Source organism: Pteropus medius, unplaced genomic scaffold, assembly GCF_902729225.1.
Source record: "Pteropus medius unplaced genomic scaffold, Ma_sr-lr_union100, whole genome shotgun sequence".
NCBI lineage: Eukaryota > Metazoa > Chordata > Mammalia > Chiroptera > Pteropodidae > Pteropus > Pteropus medius.
In genome coordinates this window covers 62,532,778-62,552,749 of record NW_024349800.1, presented here as the reverse complement: position 1 = coordinate 62,552,749, position 19,972 = coordinate 62,532,778, and the positions used below count along the sequence as shown (strand labels likewise).

The 19,972-nt window shown below is 42.2% G+C and overlaps 2 protein-coding genes across 12 annotated transcripts in view; both read right to left on the bottom strand.

Annotated features, from left to right (window-relative positions):
* DIXDC1 (DIX domain containing 1) overlaps positions 1-13,227 on the bottom strand; it is a 66,031-nt gene extending 52,804 nt beyond the window's left edge. The window contains exons 1-3 of one of the 11 annotated variants that reach the window (XM_039887900.1): positions 13,082-13,227; positions 12,881-12,932; positions 11,944-12,035 (exon numbers count right to left, since the gene is read on the bottom strand). In XM_039887900.1, coding sequence (XP_039743834.1) covers positions 11,944-12,035; positions 12,881-12,932; positions 13,082-13,093 — 156 coding nt within the window. In that variant the 5' untranslated portion in view covers positions 13,094-13,227. Of the gene's footprint in view, positions 1-6,613; positions 6,997-11,943; positions 12,036-12,880; positions 12,933-13,081 lie in introns of those variants that run through there. The other 10 variants (XM_039887886.1, XM_039887889.1, XM_039887893.1 and 7 more) reach the window with 10 other exon arrangements.
* A 459-nt stretch (positions 13,228-13,686) lies between these two features.
* CUNH11orf52 (chromosome unknown C11orf52 homolog) lies at positions 13,687-19,519 on the bottom strand. Its single transcript, XM_039887911.1, has 4 exons — positions 19,293-19,519; positions 15,880-15,917; positions 14,795-14,850; positions 13,687-14,558 (listed from the first exon to the last, which is right to left on the bottom strand). The coding sequence occupies exons 1-4, from the start codon at positions 19,478-19,480 to the stop codon at positions 14,310-14,312; spliced, it is 531 nt and encodes a 176-aa protein (XP_039743845.1). The 5' UTR covers positions 19,481-19,519; the 3' UTR covers positions 13,687-14,309.
* Positions 19,520-19,972: the final 453 nt, after the last annotated feature.

The following is a 19,972-nucleotide window of genomic DNA, read 5'->3' as shown; positions in this document are numbered from 1 at the left end:
TGTAACTTGTGTAAAAGCCAGATATGTAAAATAAAGAAAAGAAGGGCTTCTCTGGTTAAGGCCAGGGTGGGGAATTCAGCCCTCCTCCCTAGCCCTCTTCTCTATCCCCCTGCAAGCCATCTGAAATAATTTCTTAAGGGCTTCTTGCATCGGCTAGGAAAAAAAAAAAAAAAAAACACTGAATTTTGTTTACTTCTAGCACTATCATTTTATAAGTCAATTAGTCAGTGAAGAAAAAAAACAATAGGTTCAACAAAATGAAAATATCTGAAATATTAAGAAATATATCTTGAACATGCCCCTAGTTCTTGCTATTTCCAACAACAGCTGAAGAAGCACCATGGGACCACGATTAGTTTCCAAATAGGCCCAGAAGAAGCGGGTGGAAGGTAGCTAACAGCTCTTGGGGTAGCTGTCCAGTTCACAATGATTTCCCCTTCTATATAAACATGCCCCCTCTGCATATACAGGTCCCAGGACTGGGCTAGTATTATTATATCACCTCCTCCACTAGCCAGTTGACTAGTCTTACTGAGTTGATTGGTCAAGCCCAGCAGATCTCTGGAATTTTTCGATCTCGCATTTAGGAAAGGAATCAGTCCCTTTCCCCTCCCACTTCTCTATTTCTCCCAGTCTCTCTTTGACCAAGTTGTAAGATATAAAATTTAGATGCTGCAATAGGCCATGTTGCTCACCTGAGAGAGAAAAGCCATCTGTAGTCAAAGTGAATAAAGCCACCCACAGAAAGAACCAGAGACAAGAGGCAAAAAGCAGAGGGAGATATCCTGCCAGTGTTTGTGTTCTTGATTTTCAATGAGACTGCTCCATCCGTACCCTTTCCACAGTTTAGTTTTTCAGCCTTTCTTGGATTCCATGAGTCAGTAGATTCCACTTTCTATCTCTGCTAGTTCAATTTGGGTTCTTGCAACCAAACTAATAAAAAAGGCGAGACAGACAATCAAACTAATAAAAAAGGCAAGACAATCAAACAAGATGACCGCACAGAACTAACCTTGGTCCAGAATTAACATCTCTAATTTGTTCTAGGGGAGCTAGAAGGATGCCTGAGTAATCCAAAAGTCTAGAAAGACTGAGGGTTTTTATGACAACCCTCTGAGTCAGGCCTCAGGGAAAAGAAAAGTAAACACAGCAACAGTCAAAGCTGTCTGAGTGGGATTTTGGCTGGACTGCTCTAAAGCTGTGAGACTGGCTGGTGTGGGGAGGCCTTAGTAACTCTATACTCTCCATCAGCTTCCTCCAAGATATTCCAAATAAGCATACAATGTAAGTTAAAACTCCTCCAATATAGATAATTCTATCTACCATCTTCATTTGTGCAGGAAATCTTGATTTTTGAATGCTTTCCTGCAGCCAAATGTAACTTACTTTGTTTTTCTTTGGGCCCTGCCCTTCCTTCCAAACAAGTTTGTAAATCCAGCCTCTGCTCTCTATCTCCTTTAAGCCTCAAGGGCAAAGAGAATTCCAACAGGGAACTTGTTTTGTTAGAGTTGCAAAAGCAGTGACTGGGCTTCACCAGGGAAATAAGTCTGTAGGACCTACAATTCCTTGCGTAGAAACAACAGAGAAGTGGGCTTTATGGCTCCCTGCTGGAAAACAAGAAAAGCAAACAAGAAAAGAGGCAAGACTCCTGTAGTGTGCTGGAGAGAGAGTTCAGGAGACCTGAAATGCCCAGAAGGAAATCAGTTTTACAGTGAAACCAGATACCTGTTTAGAACTATGAGACCCTCCAGCAGAAGCAGATAAGGAGATGGGGGTGGGGACCTTGTTGAGAGATGGCAGGAGGTTTGGAAACCTTTAGTTATTATTGGCCTAAATTCTGCAAGTAAAAGACCATAACATAGTATTTCTTTTCCATTAACTCCTTCAGGCCTTTACTAAACCAGGAAAGACTACTTATTTATTGAACCTGGTGGCTAATTAGGTAAAAATAAAATTCACAAGTAAAAATATTAAATTTCTTCTTCCATGGATGGGTAGGGCTCTTTTATTAGTGTGCATCCCAGCAATCAAAGGATAATACACAAGAAAGTAAAGAGCTAAAGACTTTCTGAAAGATTTCATCTCCTAAACTTATTTTTAATTGTTCATTAGTTACAAGTTCTGTAAACACTCTGTCCTTCACAAGTACATGTTATAAGGTAAGTGTTCAATAAATGCATGTGAAAGAATGAATGAATGAGATATCACTGGGTAGTTTATGAGTGTCTTTTATCCTAAAAACAGGGCATGGAGCCCACCCACCCTTAGGACCTTTGGGATTGGTTCCTTAACCCCTGACCATATCTGACCACTGAAGGTTATGTCCATGACCACTGAAATGGGCCTGGTTTGGGATAATAAATAAGGAAATACATTGAGGGAAGTTTCATTCAGTTTGAATCTTTGGTCCTTACAGTCTAGACAACACGGCCAGTCAGGGCTGATGAAGCATTTCTAGTACTCCCCAGACTCTCTGAACAGCCTGGGGGAGTGGTACCTGGCAAACAGTGCCCTATCACTGCTCTACATGCCTGGCCAGCCCATCAGTCACCATGAGGAACATAACACACTGCCTGATAGCATGCTGCCAGGGAACATCTGTTTAGCTGGCATTGACTCCTATGGGAAAAAAGCCAATGAACTTGGGTGAGGAGAAACTGGTCAGGATAGAAAAAAGAAGGTTGGGGAGTGTGGTGCTTTGTTACGTTAAAGACTGAACTGGCCTTAAATTTCTACAGCAAAGCACAAAGGAATTCATTGTGGAAATGTCTGAAAGCCTCTGCTTGGCCCCATGTTGCAAATCCTACTCCACGAAAGGCAGGAGGCACTTAGGAGAGATGTTCGCTGCAGCTGCTCCTCATGCCAACCCCCTTCCTCACTCAGTCTACCCTCTTATGGGGATGATACCAAACAAAGGCTCTTCCTGTATTTCTCAGGGACTGCCAAGCAGATGATCTCCATGTGGGGCTTAAATTTCTACTTTTCTACATGGAGAAAAACTGGTAGGGAATGTCTTCCAGGTCATATATTTAAAATGATAAGGCTAAGACAGACGATTTCTTGTTGACCAACATTCTAACAAATCATTCCCACAACTTTCAGTTCCTCGGGCTATTCACGCTGCAGACAGGCACGGGTTCGCTCTGCCTGACAGGCAGGATTTCTACATGACCACAATTTTCCCAGGTTTGATATTCTGAACACTTACTTTATTTTCATTGACATGTGAGCTCCACTAGGGCACAGATTCTATGTTATTTGACTGCTATTTCCAGAGCCTGGCACTGTGCCTGGTAAACATAGTAATTCGGTGAATGTCTGCTAAATTGAGTGCCTGTATGCATGTTTACCAGACTAGCAGGAAAAAAAGTCTGGTCTCAGTGAGCAGGTAGGTAGGTAAATATTTGGTACTTTTCATGATATCGTTAAGTAGAAGATATCTCTATGATCTTCCACAAACACTACCTCTTTTATGGCACTTATCACATTAAGCATTCTATCATGTTTTTTCTGTATACCTATAAATCTCTCCCTATAAATTCCTCGGAAGCAGGAACCAGGTGTCATTCAATTATTTTATCCATCCCTTCACCCAATAAATGAACTAAATAACTGAATGAATGAATGCTTACTGTCCAAACCATATTATAATCTTAGGTCTCTCAAAACCTTCCAACATAATCACCAAAGTATTTTTCAAAGTCCAGCCCCCAGAAAAACACTTGCAGAAGTTATGTTGGCTCATTAACCAAAGACAATGTTCATATGACAACATCAATACCAAGTGCAGAGAACAAATAAATAGCTTAAGGCAGAATGGGAAAATGGGAAAATGAGAACTATAGAAAGCCCAGCCACTCCCAGAAAGAACATAGGAGACAGGAGATGACTGCCAGGGTGGGCTACAGAAGGTGACAGTAGCCAAAACTTATGGATAATTCACAATGCAGATTAACCATGTCAACACAACGTACTGCACTGACAGCAATGATACAGATCAATTCTGTGAGTAATTTTTCAGGTGTGTTGAGACCAGGGATTTATTCAGGGAACGTGGTACAAGAAAATTCTGCATGCAGTTATGCATAGTGACATATGGTTGAGAACAGAGGCCAATCGTGGGTAGAGGGAAGCCTTGAATCAGAGGGCAGGATTTCTCTGTTGCAGGGTTCCCTAATAATTAACCAGTTAGGGTCATAGCTTCATTTCCTGTGGCAATTTACTTTGCTATAGAGAATGAGGTCACAGCCCTTAACCACAAAGACCTTAGCATCTGGGTGATGAAGAATAGCTTCAGATATGCTTGGATCATTCCCCAGAGATGACTGGATATATGTTTGGTATTCTCAGCCTCAGTGGAGTTTCTCAGAGGAACTGGAGTATATTCTGACTCTGGCTTTTAAGTCCCTGTCTACATCCTTATCATATGACTCTAACAGAAGAGACTGCATATTACTGGCTCTATTAAGCAACCCTAAAGGCTAAACTAGGTCAATCAGGGCCCCATCAACTCTGAAATAACTAATTCTAGCAGTATTCAGTAACACTAAATGTGATACAGTATGTGGAAAGAAATATTTATTACATATGTGAAATAATTATTTAAACTGTAAGGACCCCATGAGGTTTAACATATTACTATTAGTGTTATTTAGATGATGTCAATTTCTCAGAGAAACCAAATGTACTTATTGGCTATCAGAGTTCAAATCTACTAATAGAATAAAATAGATCATATATTAGCCCGTAGAAGGGTAGAGGGAAGTTTATAGTATGGGCACAAAAATCAAATGTCAGAAAGAAAAGAAGAGGCATTACTGCATTATTTTAGAGATGAATTAAAAATAAAGCCGTGTGTCTGTTGTTTTTATGAAGACTCCCTTACCACCACAAAAAGAAAATTCTTCCACTCTCCCTTTCCCTTATGTTTTACGAGAACTGGAGGTCAGAGGATATTTATGGACACACTAAAGCATGAAAAAGACAGCCAAGCCTCTTGGCTCTTCGGCTAAAAGGTCTGGAAGTGAAAAATGAGCAGAAGGCAAAGACTAGGACTGACTCTGTGCTGGTTTTCTCCTCCTGTTAAGACAGTGGGACCTGATACCTGGGGACTAAGTTTTAAAAAGGGGAGGGCGAAAAAGGACCTGAGGAGCTTTTGCCACGACTGGTGGATGAGTCCGACCTGCGCAGCTTGAGACCAGGGGAGGTCCAAAGGCAGAGATGGAGAAAAGAGGAACCAGGACTACTAGAAGCACTTAAAGAGGTGGCTTCCCGGCTCGTCTGTGTTTCAACTCTCAGACCATAACCATCTGTTAACAATCTCCTTACATGTGTTCAAAGAGAACCCGACGCAAAGATGAGGAGCCCTGCAGTGCAGGCAGGATGCAAGCTCTGCCCTTCAGTGAAGGTTGTGACACCCTTCCGCCAAAGGAAAATTCTGACTCAGTCAGTAAGGTTGGGACAGCACCTCTGCAGTTTTCCTCCCTGTGTCAGGAACAAAGCTGGGTACATGGGCCAGGACTGGGGGAGGTTCTGGGACAGGTCAGGCTGCAGAGCTTCTTAATTAGAAACAGGAATTAAGGAAAGAGCCTGTAGTGCTGCTGTAGAAAGAAAATCATACACAAATCCCTGAGAATGGTTACCTCTGGAGAAAAGGCTAGGACTGGAGGGGTGACCAAGGCACTCAGTCTTGCCCATAATGTTCATATTTAAGAAAAGAAGGTATTCACATGTTCACTGTTTAACTAAAAATTGATTTTAAAAAAAACTTTAAATTTAAGAAAAAGATGAAGGGGGAAGAGGAGAGGTGGGAAAAAAAGGAAAAAGAAAGAAAGACACAGCTAACAGTCTAGGTCTCCTTGTAGGGGGTCTTCCTGGATGCTGGAATAAGGAAACCCAACGGGTGGGGCTCAGAAGCAAAGAAATACATATGGAGCAAATTGCAAGGGGGAAGGGTCACAAGAGAAGAAAATAGAATAAATAATTTTGAGAGAAAACAGTGAAGAGAAAAAGACCTTAGCCAGCCCTCGCCCATACTGTCTGTCAGACTGGGTCCCCAGTCCCCCACTCTCACACAGAAGGGAGCAAATGCTGGCTCCCCTGAATTGGGTCCAGAAACCCAAGACCCCCATCTCCTCTCTACCAACCAAGCCCTTGGTTGCGGAGAAATCTATTGCCCTGGATTTAGAAAGATACTCCCTGCCCTCTCTCAAACTTTCTACCAATGCAATGCCACCCCGCCCCTCCCTCGGCTCAAAGAGAATGCGCACTTAAGCCATATATTCAGGGGAATTCCTTGGGGGTAATCCCTGGGGAGGGTGAAGTCCACCTCTTCGGTAAGGAGATGACCTCTAAATGTGTGGCCCTGTCTTCTGGGTTCACATAAGCAACCAGGGAAGATCATTGCCCAGCTTAGCTGGAGGCAGGCAGCCCTTTTGATTTCTCCTTGTTCAGTGGTCTCAACTGCACCATACCCACCACTTTATAACCCCCTTAGGGACCTGCAGCGAATTTTCTGGAGTCCTCGTGAAGATGGGGGCGGAGGACGACCCATTCCTGAAATTAGGCGGGAGGTGCTGGGGGAGGGGAGCTGGGGAGTGGGAGGAGCAGTTACCTCATTGAAGCCCTCCTGCAGGACGTCCAGTAAGTTCCCCCGGGTCAGGCAGGTTAGCATTGTTCCTGCCGGGGGCTCCCCGGGCGGGGTCTCCAGGCCAGGCGGTCGTCGCCTCCTCCTCCCTCTGCACACAAAGACTCTCCGTTTAGCTCATTGGGATCTCTTCAGAGTCCCGCATGCCACTTACTGGAAACCCAGACCCGAGCCAAACTAGCGGTATCCACTGGGCATGCTCACACGGGGGCCTCTGCAGGAGGAGCCGGGGCGCTGTCGTGGTTCCTATAGAAACAGCTGGGCGCGCACCGGCTGGAGGGCGGGAGCTAGCAGCCAGGCCCCGCCAGCAGAAGGGAGAGCACTGCTGGCGTGCGGGCGGGCTGGCGTGTGTGTGTGTGTGCGCGCGCGCACATACACAAACACACACGGGCGTGCCGGTACGCTTGCACGCGCGCGCGCGCACACACACACACACACACACACACACACACACACACACGAGATCTGCTGATTTAAGGCCGCAAGCGCCCCACCACATGGTGGGTGGGAAGGAGAGTGAATCACAGGATTTTTTTCCCCAAAATAGCTGAAAACAGCAAGCTTTTTCCACAGGGGGCCTGGATAGTGAGGTTAGGCTAAAGAAGGGGAAGCAGAGAGAGAGAAACAAAAAGAGAAACAGAAGAACCATCCAGGAGAGAAAAAAGAGGATAGAAAGAAAAATTTAGTTGTTGATTATATTAGAATACATTTAATAGAAATAGAGCTAATCACACAGGATAACAGAAACATCAAGGGTAAACCAAGGATAACCAGGGTTTTAACAAAAATCCTTCTTTTTCTTTTTAAAATAACTGCTAAAATGTAAAACACATTTTTAATGAGTTTTAAGTTAATTACATGAGTTTTAATTAAAATAACCGCAAAAATGTTCTGGTGCTTGTGACAGAGTTAAGTAAAGCTTGCTCACGTGAAACTGAGAGCTATTGCCCTCTGTTTCTAGTTATTCAAGTCACAGCCCTGATTATTTATTTTTAAAAACACTAGTCATTTGTACTCTCAGTGCACATTCTTTTTCTATAGGAAAACTGGAAATGGAAAGAACACCCGAATGTATTATGTTACATCTCATGATCCCAGATGGAGAGGAAGGGTTTATAGAGTGTTAAGGCTCAGAGAAGGTCAAGGCCTTATCCAGGGACACAGTTGGTCATTGACACAGGCAACTTGAAAATCTAGGACTCTACACATAATTTTGCAGAAGGCTCAGATTCCTTCCCAAAAATCCCCATTAGTACCTTAACAAGAAAAGTCAGTAATGGCTCTTATTCATCTTAATGACCTCCTCCTCAGGTCACTAGAGAAAAATTTTTTACCCAGAGCTGCCAGAACTAACAACATCTTGCCTAAATGTCTGAAGCTGCTAAATACAAAGATGCTTCTAAGAAGAGACACACCTTCCTGACCACAGCAAGCAGGAAGCAGAAAGCCAGCAGAGGTGTTAAGTGGCTACTGCTGGTTGAATGCTATGGGTTCTATTCTGGATAAGGCTGGGGAGAAGCCATGATGACAAATCAAACTGAACCTAAGCAGCCCACAAGTCAGAAGACCACTGTCCTTCATGATCTATCTGGGGAATTTAGTTGTCAAGAACTCTCACTGCAACCACAGTTCATGGTGTAATACCCTCAGGTGAGTCACTAAACTATGTTAATGCAACAAGGCCCTTTTTAAAGAGAAGTATACTTCCAAAAACATAATATTGCATGCAATGCATATATATGCATAGTTACACAAAACTAAAACACCCAGTTGATGGATCACTGGAGAGAAGATTCTTATTGGTTGACAGCCCATCATGCTTTGGACACAGCAGAAAATATTGGGACATCAGAGGGAGCTCCTGCTAACACTTATCTCTGCCAAGAGGTCACTGTTTCTCAAACAAGTCACACATCAAAATAGGACCTGTGAGCTCAGTGTTCTTGGGAAAAGACTCATTAAATCACTGAATTGTAAAGCTCCGAAAAAAAGAACTCATTTGGCCCAACTCCCTCATTTCACAGCTGAAGAAACTAAGGCTAGAAAAGGTGCTTATAGTCAGTCAGCTAGTCTATGGGAGCTACTATCTGAACCAAAGACCTCTGATGCCCAACCCTATGCTGTTTGCCCTACACCTCATAACATGCTAGAGAAGTTAGAGAGCATTGTGGTGAATTGATAAAAGATTTATTATAGGGCATATAGTCCAAGATTGCACTATTCCCTTTAGTCTATCATTATACTAACCACGTATTCTACAGTAATGATATCCAATAGAACTTTCTGTGATGGTAAAAATGTTCTATATCTGTGCTGTCCAATACAGTGGCCACTAGCCACATGTGACAATTAAGCACTTAAAATGAGAACTGAAAGTTAAATGGCATTTAATTTTAATTCATTTAAATTTAGGTAGTACAATTTCAAAATATTCTGTTGCATTGTCCCCAAATAACTATTGAAGTCTTCCAAAAATTTTCATATAAGCATGCCTCTCACACTTGGGAAAAACACAGAATTCCTGTTGGACCATATAATCTCAATTTTTTTTCTGAGAAGGTCAGTTCACCATACTTATCGTGGTCTGCCTTCAAAGGTGGTCTGGGTAAGGAATTGAGCTTTTGCTCTAAGCAGTTCTAACATTTACTATTCCTTCCATCCTCCCTGTCCCAACATATTGTGATATCAATATGAGAGCTGGGAGAATAAATGGGTTAGCTAAGAGAACTAGGAATAACTAGGACAATGATCTGCATCCTATAATGCCCATAATATGGGAAAACAGCAAGCCAGTCTGGGTAGCTGGAACCACTCCTACTCTGCAGGCCTGTCATTCACTCTGCCTGAGAGAAGAGGCAAAGGGTCCAAGCAAGCTGCTATCTGCATATTGCTGCCATGCTCCCGATTTCTGAAATTATACCAGGCTTCCTCAGTCCTGCATTATTTTATCAATGATAGCAGTCACCTCCCTTACCAACTAAAACTAAAAGCTAGCTACCCAAATATCTATATACAACTGTAATAATAGCAAAATTAAGCTGTTAGTGTGTGCCAAGCCCTGTACTAAGCACTTAGATACATTAGCTCATTTGATGGTCACAATTACCATAAAGAGTAGATTTTTTTATTGTCTCCATTTTATATAAGAAAGAGAGGTTTTAAGGATAAGGAATTTGTTCAGACCCTATAGCTACCAAATGGTGGAGCCAAAGTCTAGGTTCTTAATCATTATGCGATACTTTAATATAATTCTTACAACATAGAAGATGCTCAGTAAATGTTTTTTGTTAAATGAATGATTGAATGAATGAATGAATGAGCCAGTGGAGGAAACCTTAGCAAACTCATGCATCACTTCTATTAATACAGATAATATCTTAGCCTATGTAAGACTTTGAACTGTAATTTGGTAAAAATATTGACTGTGACTTCTCCCTGTGTAGAAGATGTGTGAAATTCACACCTATGCAAAATTTAATACATCTATTATGACCAATCATTAATGACTATGGAGAGGCAGAAAGGCAATTTGAATAAACGAATAATTAAAATTGTCGATGGAAATATTTTCAATGATTCCGAAATAATTTCTTAATCTTTCTTTTGTTTTCTCACATTAACAAGTTCTTTGGCAGTAACATATGTTTAGAATTTGTATTGCATTTATCTTCAGAGACATCAGCATAAATATACACAAAAGGGCTCACATCTACTGGCAAAGGTCCCTAATGTGTCCTGGTTCCTAAACTGCTCTCTTTGTCCCCAGCTTTTCTGACAGTCCTCACCCCTTAATCTTAGATAAGCTTGCTGCTCAACTGCTCAAATGTCTTCAGAAACTCCCTCTTCCTAGAATATCAGATATGAATTCCTCATGCCCAGCTCTTAAAGCCTTCTCCCAAAACACGTAGGCCCAGGGTAGCAAGCTCCATAATGTCTCACAGATTTATAAGGCTCATTTTCACTTCCATGCCTTCGCAATTGTCTCTCTGCCTAGAATGTCCCACATAAATACACACACACAAGAAACAAGACTGAAAGAAAGAATAGCAAAAGGAAGACTAGTAAAACAGAATCCAATATTAATTACGTAGGAACAGAATATACAGAGTGAGTGTGATAGACTGAGTGGGTAGAAAAAGGAAAAAAGAAACAGAATTGTAAGAGACTAGAGTAGGATGTCACCAAAGCAATTACCAGATGCTAGTGCTTAATATAAACTGTATCAAAGCAGATATGCAAATATATTCAACATGAATTTTTTAAATTCACATTTCAAAGTTTTCTGCCTGCTATCTTGCAGGTAAACATTAAATTAAGACTAGCGACATCTGGTGGATAGTTAGGAAGTGATCCCAGAGTTTCTCTACTATAAAAACACTGTAAATGCCCCTAAGCCTCTGGACTGCCATTCATGTATTAGGGTTCCACATCACTAATTACACTATCATGAAATAATCTTTCTGCAGGACCTAGAGTCTCATTGCAAGAGGTAGCCATATTTCTACTAAAGACCTTTCTATCTCCCAACTAATGTCCCTCTGCCTTCTCACGGATGTATATAATATCTGACCTATCAATTTTTCTTTTGAAAGGTAATTTATTACTTAAAATGTTCACATCCTTTGACCTAGGGATTCCACTTCTGAGACTTTACCCTAAGAAAAATGTCTTAAATGAGGAAACCAATTAGTTATTTACAATGGGGAGAGTGAAACCTAAAAGTCCTACAATAGAGGAAAGGTCAAGAAAATTACAGACATTATACTGTTTCCCAAACATTTGCACTCATATGAAAACAAACATTTTAATAATTTTGTATCAACAAGCATTAAGTTAAAAAAGCAAAAGGCAAAAAGTATCTGCATATGACCTCAAATATGTAAAGAATATAAATAGAAAAAGGCTAGAAGAAAACATTCTAAAATATTAACAGTGATTGCTTCCGGATGAGAGAATTATGTTTTTTTTAAATCATGGTTAGCAGTATTTCTCAAATGCTCTATAATTAACATGAATTGCTTCTATAAAAATATTATTTAAATCTTTTTTAAAATGCATATTTTCTGATTAATTTGCTAGAATTTTTCAACTTCTGCCTAGTTTTATTAACTCTTGATAAAGGTAATCAATCTAGTGAGCTAGAGTTTCCACAAGAAGGGGAGGCAAGACAAGAAAGCAAATATATTACAATTCTGTTCCATGATCTGAGTCCTGATGGAGAAATCTCCAGTTGTAAAACTGTATTGAAAATCCGTTAATGTCATCACACTCCTCTAAACATTACAACAGAAACTTACAGAGGGCTCTGTTGGCAGCAGGGAGTTACAAAGTCTCATAACCACTTGGGTCCCCATCTTCGGAGTCCCTAGAAGAGTCAGATCAGGGCTACCTTGAATATAGGAAGAGAAAGAAATATGCAAAAATACAGGGCAGGAAACAAATTCCAAAAACTAAACCAGTCTAGTTGGGTCAGGCCCCTGCCTCAAACCTATCTACTTAATCCATTAGAAGTATCAAATATAGGACACTAGTTAGCAGGAACTCCAGCCCAAGATATTATAATCACAACAGGGCCATGCTTTCTTACCATTAGTCAAGCAAGGATGCAGCTTTCCCTCCTCTCTACATTTATCAGTCTAAGACCATAGGAAGTATTCTGAGGACAATCAGACGAAATAATGGGGCCTCTGCTTCTCGCATTCACTTCCCTTCATCCTCAGAAATTCAGTTTTAACCTAGCAAGGCAGCATTTATTCTAAGGCAGAAATTTTTATACAGGACTTTAAGTTTACAAAGTGCTATCACCTACATCATCTATTTGAGTGTCATAGTAAATAACCCTTGGAAATAGAGTTCCTTTTATTACCCCCAGCAAATAGGAAATAGTCTAGGGAGTTGCTCTGCCAATCAGTGGTAGAGGCAGTTTTCTAGCCATCTCTTCTGAATCTACTCTACTAGGTCTGTGCCAGAAAACAGGCCAGGAAAATAGTGATAATGATGATGATGCTAATGGCAGCCAACATTTGACTGCATACTATGTACTGTTCCAAGTGCTTAAAATTCTCACAATCTATGAAGTAGATACTGTTACCTATTTTTTTTTGTTCCGCGATTCCATTTTCAATACTCTATCCATCTTAAGAAATCATCACTCTCAAGGACAAACCGAGGGGCAGCGAGCGGTATTTGGGGGAGGACAGTGTCCAGCTTGAGAAAGGAAAGTGAATGACCTACCCACTCGCCTCCAAGTTCTGAAAGTCTGAATCCCGAATCGCACACTAAGAACCTGTAAGACCAAAGCGGGTTCGGAATTTGAAACTTCCGCTTCTTTCTTCTCACCCCACCCTCGACCCTCCGCGTGTCCCCAGTTCTGATCTGGACGCTCAAGTGGTAATAATAATACTTTCCAGTTAATCGCCGCCTTTCAGCACTTACCTCATAAGTCATCGGTGGGTCTGGTTCAGCATCTTTGTCCCCAGCCCTTCTGAGCAGGACCTCCTCCTGCTGCAGCGTCGCTGCTGCGTTCCCGCTGCCATGGTGACGCGGAGGCCGGCCAGCGCCCGACCCGCCTCCGGCCTGCTGAAGCCAGTCCCGGATGACCCGGCCCCCGCGCCAGTTCGGACCCCGCCTTCTGCCGACCCAGACCCCGCCCCCTGCCAGTCAGGTCCCTCCTCCTAACGGCTCAGACCACAACCCTCGCCGGCCTTGATCCTGCCCCCCGCCTATCCTGAACGCTTCTTGCTGGCGGGAGCGCGCGTCCCGTCCCCTGGCGGCCTTGACCCCGCCTCCTGACTTCCAGGACCCTGTCCCCAGCCTGTACGGAGGCGCCTCCTACTGGCCTGGACCCTGCCCAGGGTGCTCCGGCTTCTGCCGATGGGAACTTGCCTCCAGTCCGTCCAAAACACACCCCCCCACTCCAGGCAAAGCTTGCGGGAAGGCCTGTCTCTACTTGCTTACCTTGCAAACCGACCCTTAGGCCGAGCGAGACCCGCCGCACTTACGTAGAGCCCGCATATCCCCATCCCAGAAAATGCGACAGGCACGTTCCGTAAGGTATTTATTGATCCTAGCGGCTCCGCACTTGTGAGAGCCAGCAGTCCCGCCAAGAAGAGTTCCCCAGGCTACATAGTGCTGTCAGTATCAGTGACTTGAAGTCCTTGTAACTGATGTTTGGAGAATGCTTCCTCCATGCTTCAGCCCCTGGCCTCATTTGCTGTTCAGGTCGGGGACCCTTGACCTAGCTGCTGAGGACCAAGCCAAGCCTGGGAGCTGTCTACCAAAACTCAGAATGCTTTTTTAGAGCACCAATTCTTCTTCAGCTTTGGAGTTTTAAGTATGTAAAAGGAATACCATTAGACTAAGTTCAACAAGATCAGCTCACGTGCTTAAGGGGTAACCTGTTCTTTCCACACTTTTCTGCACACTCAACATAGCCCTCCCCATCCTCATTTTGTGCAACTCCATCCACCCCTAGTGACAAATAAGAGCTAGGCCAGGGGGAGAGAACAAGATTAGGGATATACAATTCCAGGGGCTCCTGAATTATTTAAGCTTAAAAATGTGGCCGCCATCCTGTGTTGCTGCCACTCAGTTCCCCAAAGCAGTAGATTCTCCCACAGAAGTAGTGGTTAAATGATGGAAACTGGTCCTTCCTCCTCAAGGCTCATACTAGGGTCCCATTCTTGCTGTCATAGCAGGGTGTGGCCTGGGAGAAGCAAAGGGTAGCATACTCTGTAGCATTTTGTAACTGCAGGTGCTTCACCTCCCCGACAGAGCGTGGTTGGGTAGGGCTGCACACTTGAATGTCTGCATAATGTAAGTTGCTTTCCTCCGACCTGAGGCCTTGACTCCTCTCCTGAGACGCAGAGTGCTCTAACACCCCCTCATGCGCATGTCCTGTTGTGTCATTACCCTGTGAGGAATGGACAGCATTAAGGGAGATTCTTGGCTTGGTTTGGCCCCTTACCTTCAATGTAGGGTCAGTTAGACTGATGTCCCTTCACTTTGCTCCTTTGGGGAACAGAGGAGGATGGGCAGAAGAAGCAAATTCTATAGATGACTGAGGTGTGTCTGTTCAGGGTGAAAAAGCTGAGTCCTAGGAACTCATGTCTGAGTAGCCCACAAGAAGGGACAGAGGCCTGTCATTACCTTTGTGCCTTTCTGCTGCTGTGGCTGCTGCTTCGATGTCCATCTTGGTTGATTCCCTGAGAGGAGGAAATCCAACTTGAATACATTTTCTCTTCCCTGTCTCTACTGAGGTTGCCCTCTTCAAATCACAATTAAACTATTATCGTGGGCTTCTAACTGACTAATCTCTCTGCCTCTGTTCTCACCTCTTTCACTTCTACCATTCCCATATATAAATTCCTTAGCAGAGTATGCAATCTGGCCCTTTCACAGTCTGCCCATAATATCTTCCATCCTCATTTTTCACCAGTCCCTAACATAGTTCAACAAATATATGTTGAGAATCCATTAGATTACAGGCTCTGTGTCTCATTATGGGGATAGAAGAATGAGTAGGCTGTTTCCTCTGTCTTGGGGAGCTTACAGTCTAATGTATTTGTGTCCTACTAAGGGGACACAAATAAGTACATAGGCTATTACAGTCCAATGTGGGAAGTGCTCAGCTACACTAAACAATTGGTCACTTTCAATCAAGTCAGTCTTTTCTCTCTCTTCTCTTTCTTTTTTTCTGCATGAGATAATTCCCGTGCCTAAAATAGCCTCTCCTCACTGCTCCTCTTCCAGCTTTGAACTTACTATTATTTCTTCAACATTAGTGTTCTTCCCATTCTCCCACAGCATGAGTATGCATCTATTATAGCACTAGTAGATGGGGTTATAATTACTTATGTATCTATCTCTCAAACTTGAGTTTCTGCTCTTTTAGGGCTGAACAGTGTGTCTTTCCTCTTGTGCCTTCTGCCTCCTTGGGATTCTGCAGTGCCTCACATACAATAACTGCACAGTAAATTTTTACTGAATTAATGAAAGAATGAACAATCAACCTTGCCATTCTAAGATAATGGAAAGGATGAGACCCAGAGTTTCAAAGATGGTCTTGAACCCAGTAACCTAAAGATTCTCTTTGGTGCACTATCTCCCTTTATCCCTTCTAAAACCATTCTTTTCCACATTTGTGCTCTTTCCAAAGACACTGCTTCTATTACCTTCTTTAATTTGCTACCCTGCTGCCACCCCACTCAAGTTCTTCTCCTCACCACAGTTACCTGTTTTCTTTTTCCTGTGGAAAATTGATGGGCAGCTCCTGTGAAAGGAAAAACAGATCACCCACATGTAAGAGCCCTGGCCTCTATCTTCCCTCCATCATTTGCTCTGTGGTCTCCGTAACATTCTGGGATGACCTTCCTTCACCCACGGTCTAACACAGAGTCACTCAGGCCCAAAGCATTTATCAAGGGTACCACACCTCTCTCAAAGGGATGGTTCTGGAAGGTGGAGTGGTACGACTGACATAACCAGACCCAAAATACAGCCTCAAGCAACCAGGCACTACATGCCAGGGATGTAACTGGGTTGAGGGCTATTCTGGGATTGTCTAACAGACTAATCCCAGCAGAGGGTAGGAGAAATCTGCCAAATAATGGGTTATTCCTGGATCCAGAGACCCTCTTACTTCTGTTTCAGTGCTTTTTTTGGGGGGAGGGGGGTCTCTGCCAGCCCAGGGTTCTCATTCTGAAAGTCACAGAAGCTGCCACAACCAGAGCTAACTAGTTAAGGCTTCTCAAAGCCCTTTCCTAACAGGTGATCTCCCTCCCTTCTTCCCTCTCCTTGTTTTTAATTAACAGAGAAAGTGAGAGATGTTTAACCTTTAAAGTCCACAGCACAGGGAGCTCTGGATTTGGCAAATGACTCAGCTACCTCGCCCTTGCTGCAGGACAGACCTCTTATACTCATTTCTGAACCCCTGGGGTTCAACTGTTTGATGGCCAGAAAAACAACACTTGTCTGAGGAAATAGGCTGAATAGTTTGGGGCTTACTCCATTGCTTTTTCTTGCAAGTATATTTCCAGCTCTCACCAGAGCCATCCCTATTTGTCTGGTTTCTGTCTCCCCAAAGAAGTTTCCTTCTTTTGCTATTTAAAAAGAGAGAGGGAAACTTCTAAATCATGTCCATTTAACTATTGTAGAAAAATCAGTACTTTTCCATACATATCTGACAAAGGTTTGTGTTTTGGTTTGATTTTTGGTTTTAATGCAGCTTGCTGAGTTGAAAGCAGAGTCACAATCTAAATTCTAATGGTTGTTCAGAAGAAAAGCCTTGAAACTACCTCTGGGTCTTTCTACTTCCTGTTCTGCCACTTCTGCTCTTCCTTTCTCTTACCACTGCCTTATCCTAGCCACTAATTCCTGGCCCCTTGTCACTATTATCTTCCTACTTCTACTTAAATGGATAAACATTAATTCTAAAATAACAGACTTGGGTGACACAATTATAGCAAACGGAGCCAGTCCCCAAGTTGGATATTGCACAATGCCTGGACACAACCCAAATGGAATATTCAGTTCAATTCACAGGTGATAAGGTTTTATTTTTAGCTTGGGATTAAGGAAACTAAATGGGCACTCTTATATTGGTAATAGGAGTAAATATTGGTGCAATCTTTCTAGATTGCAATTGGCAATAAGTATAAGATGCCTTAAACATAAATGTGTTTTATGTTTATGTAGCAATTCCATATCTTAATAATTAGACAGGAGCAAATATGGATTTTCATTGTAGCATTATTTACAATTGCAAAAAAAAAAAAAGGAAATATTCTAAATGTCTAACATTGGGAACTGACTGAATAAATGGCAGCCTCAATCAATGGAACATTACACATTAATTTAAGAAAGATGTTGGAAGAAAACTCAATAACATTGAAAATTTTACTCTTTATTAAGTCAATAAAAAGATAAAATGTGTTTGGGAATAAAAACTATGCACTTAGGCATTTAAAAAGAATTCCATGGAAATACACTCAAATGTTCCTATCATCCCTGGGTGCTTATATTTATGGTTATTTTCTGCTCTTTAGTATTTTCCAAATGTTGTATAGTGAGTATGTATTACTTTTGTAATGATAAAAAATATTTTAAAATAAAAATCTCTTCAGTTATCATAGTATCTTTAAGTCTCTGAAAGTTTATTGAGATAATGACAAATAGAGGAAAATAATATTTATCCAGTCTTACTGATAATTTAAGAGAAAGAAATATATTTTGGTTAGAATATCTGATATAGTGTTTCTGTCTAGGCTCTAGAGTCAGACTGACAGTGTGACCTTCAGACTGGCTGTGTGACCTTCAGCATGTTTGAAACTTCATTAGGCTTCCTTTTCTTTTTTTTTTTTTAAATAAAACAAAGATGATAACAACCTAAATCTCATGATATTGTTGTAAGAATTAAATAAAATAATAAATGTAAACTACTCAGCTAGATGCCTGGCATATAATGAGCATCAGTAGAAGCTGACTACTATGACTATCGCCATCAGAGGAAAAAATAACTAAAAATGAAGAATATGCAGACTTGGGAAGAAAGGAAGGAAAGAAGCTGTTACATCTCCCTTCCCTAGAAGCTTTAATGTTTCTAGATGTCCTATGTCTGTAGGACATGTCAGAATTTAAAAAGTCTTTGCTTTTTCAATTCTGCCAACATGCTGGGAAACACGTATTATTGTTGCCATTTTATAGATAGGTCAACTAAGGCGCTACAACTTTATCTTACTCAAGGAGGCAGGGACCAAAATTCCTTTATTACTATGTCTTCTGCATCTATTACTATGCCTGGTACATATAGGTGTTTAATAAAATGTTTAATAAATGAATGAATAGTAGGAACAGGACTTGAATCCAGTGAACTGACTCCAAATTATATGCCCTTTTCTATGTACCTCGCTGTATCTCTAAATATAATGATGCTTTATTTATAAATAAGACATCTTCAAGACTGACCCAAATATGGAATGATATAGCTAAGAAGGCACTGGACAGGATAAAACCAAGTCCAGGGGTTTATAGTGATGACAACTCTAGGAAAGAACGATAAAGACATTACAATTAATTTATAGTGAGACTTTCATATATCCTCTATTCTTCGAAGCAGTGACCTAAACAACGTAGGTCATGTTATCTATTTTGTGTGTGTGTGTGTGAGAAAAAAAGAGAGAAGTTACAGGATTTGCCTAAGTGTCACACAGCAAATAAGTGTGAAAGTTATATTAAATATTCCATGGATGGTCTCCTCCTCACTTCTGCCCTTTTAAATAAACATTTCTCCAAAGTCGATTTGCTTTATTTGGGAGGCAGTATTATGCAGTGGTTAAAAGTATGGGCTCTGAAGTCAGACAGACCCAGGTTGGAATCTTGATTTGCTTACTAGTCATGTGACCACGGAGCCTCAGCTGACAAGGCTCTGAGCCTCAGCTTCTCTGCTGTTAAAAAAAAAAAAAAGAGGAGTAAAGCCACCTCCCTCATAGAATTGATAGAATTGTTGGGAAAATTAAAGGAGATTGTTTGTAACGTGCCTGGCACATCGTAAGCCATCAAATGCTACAATTATCCTCTAGAGAAGAAGGAAAGGGACAGAAGGGAAAAGAGAGGAAGAGGAGGACAAAGAGAAACAATGCCAATTCACCATTCCAGACCGGCTCCGGGCATTCTACAGACAGCTGGCTTGGCTGTGTGTTCAGAGGTCTCCTGAAAGGAGTGAGCACAGAAGGAGGTGCTGTTCTGGTGCTGGCATCGGGAGGTGCCAGGCAGAGGAAGGTGGCAGTGGGAGGTTGGCAGAGAACTATCCGTAGGCTCTATTCTCAGGGCCTCCATGTCCACCGACAGAGATGTTACCCTCCCCACTTGCCCCCTACTCACCAGCTTCCCCCGCAGCAGAGACGGTTTCCCATGGTGCTCTGTCTCTGAGGGAGCCCAGCTGTTTTCCACATAAAGAGGCTTGTGCATTTCCTGCTTCCTGGTTTAGCTTTCAGTAGCAGCTCCCAGGGAGTCTCTGTCAGTGTCAGATTTCAACCTAGCAGGTTGGACTTTAGAAGCCACCTGCTGGAAAGATTCCCAGGTAACTTCTCCCAGCCAAAGGGGAGAAGAACACGTACGGGCTCCAGGTGACAACTATCTCACCTTGGGGATTTGGAGTTGCTTTGATGAAGCTATGAACTTTGAGATCAAGCTTCAGTGAAAAGAAACCTGAGCTAGAAAAAAGCTCTGGGTTTCCTTAGGAAATGTTTCTCTGCAACATCACATTGTCGTTGAAATATATCCTCTATATGGAGAAAAGGCTCTTACCTTGTGTTTCTCAGTACTACT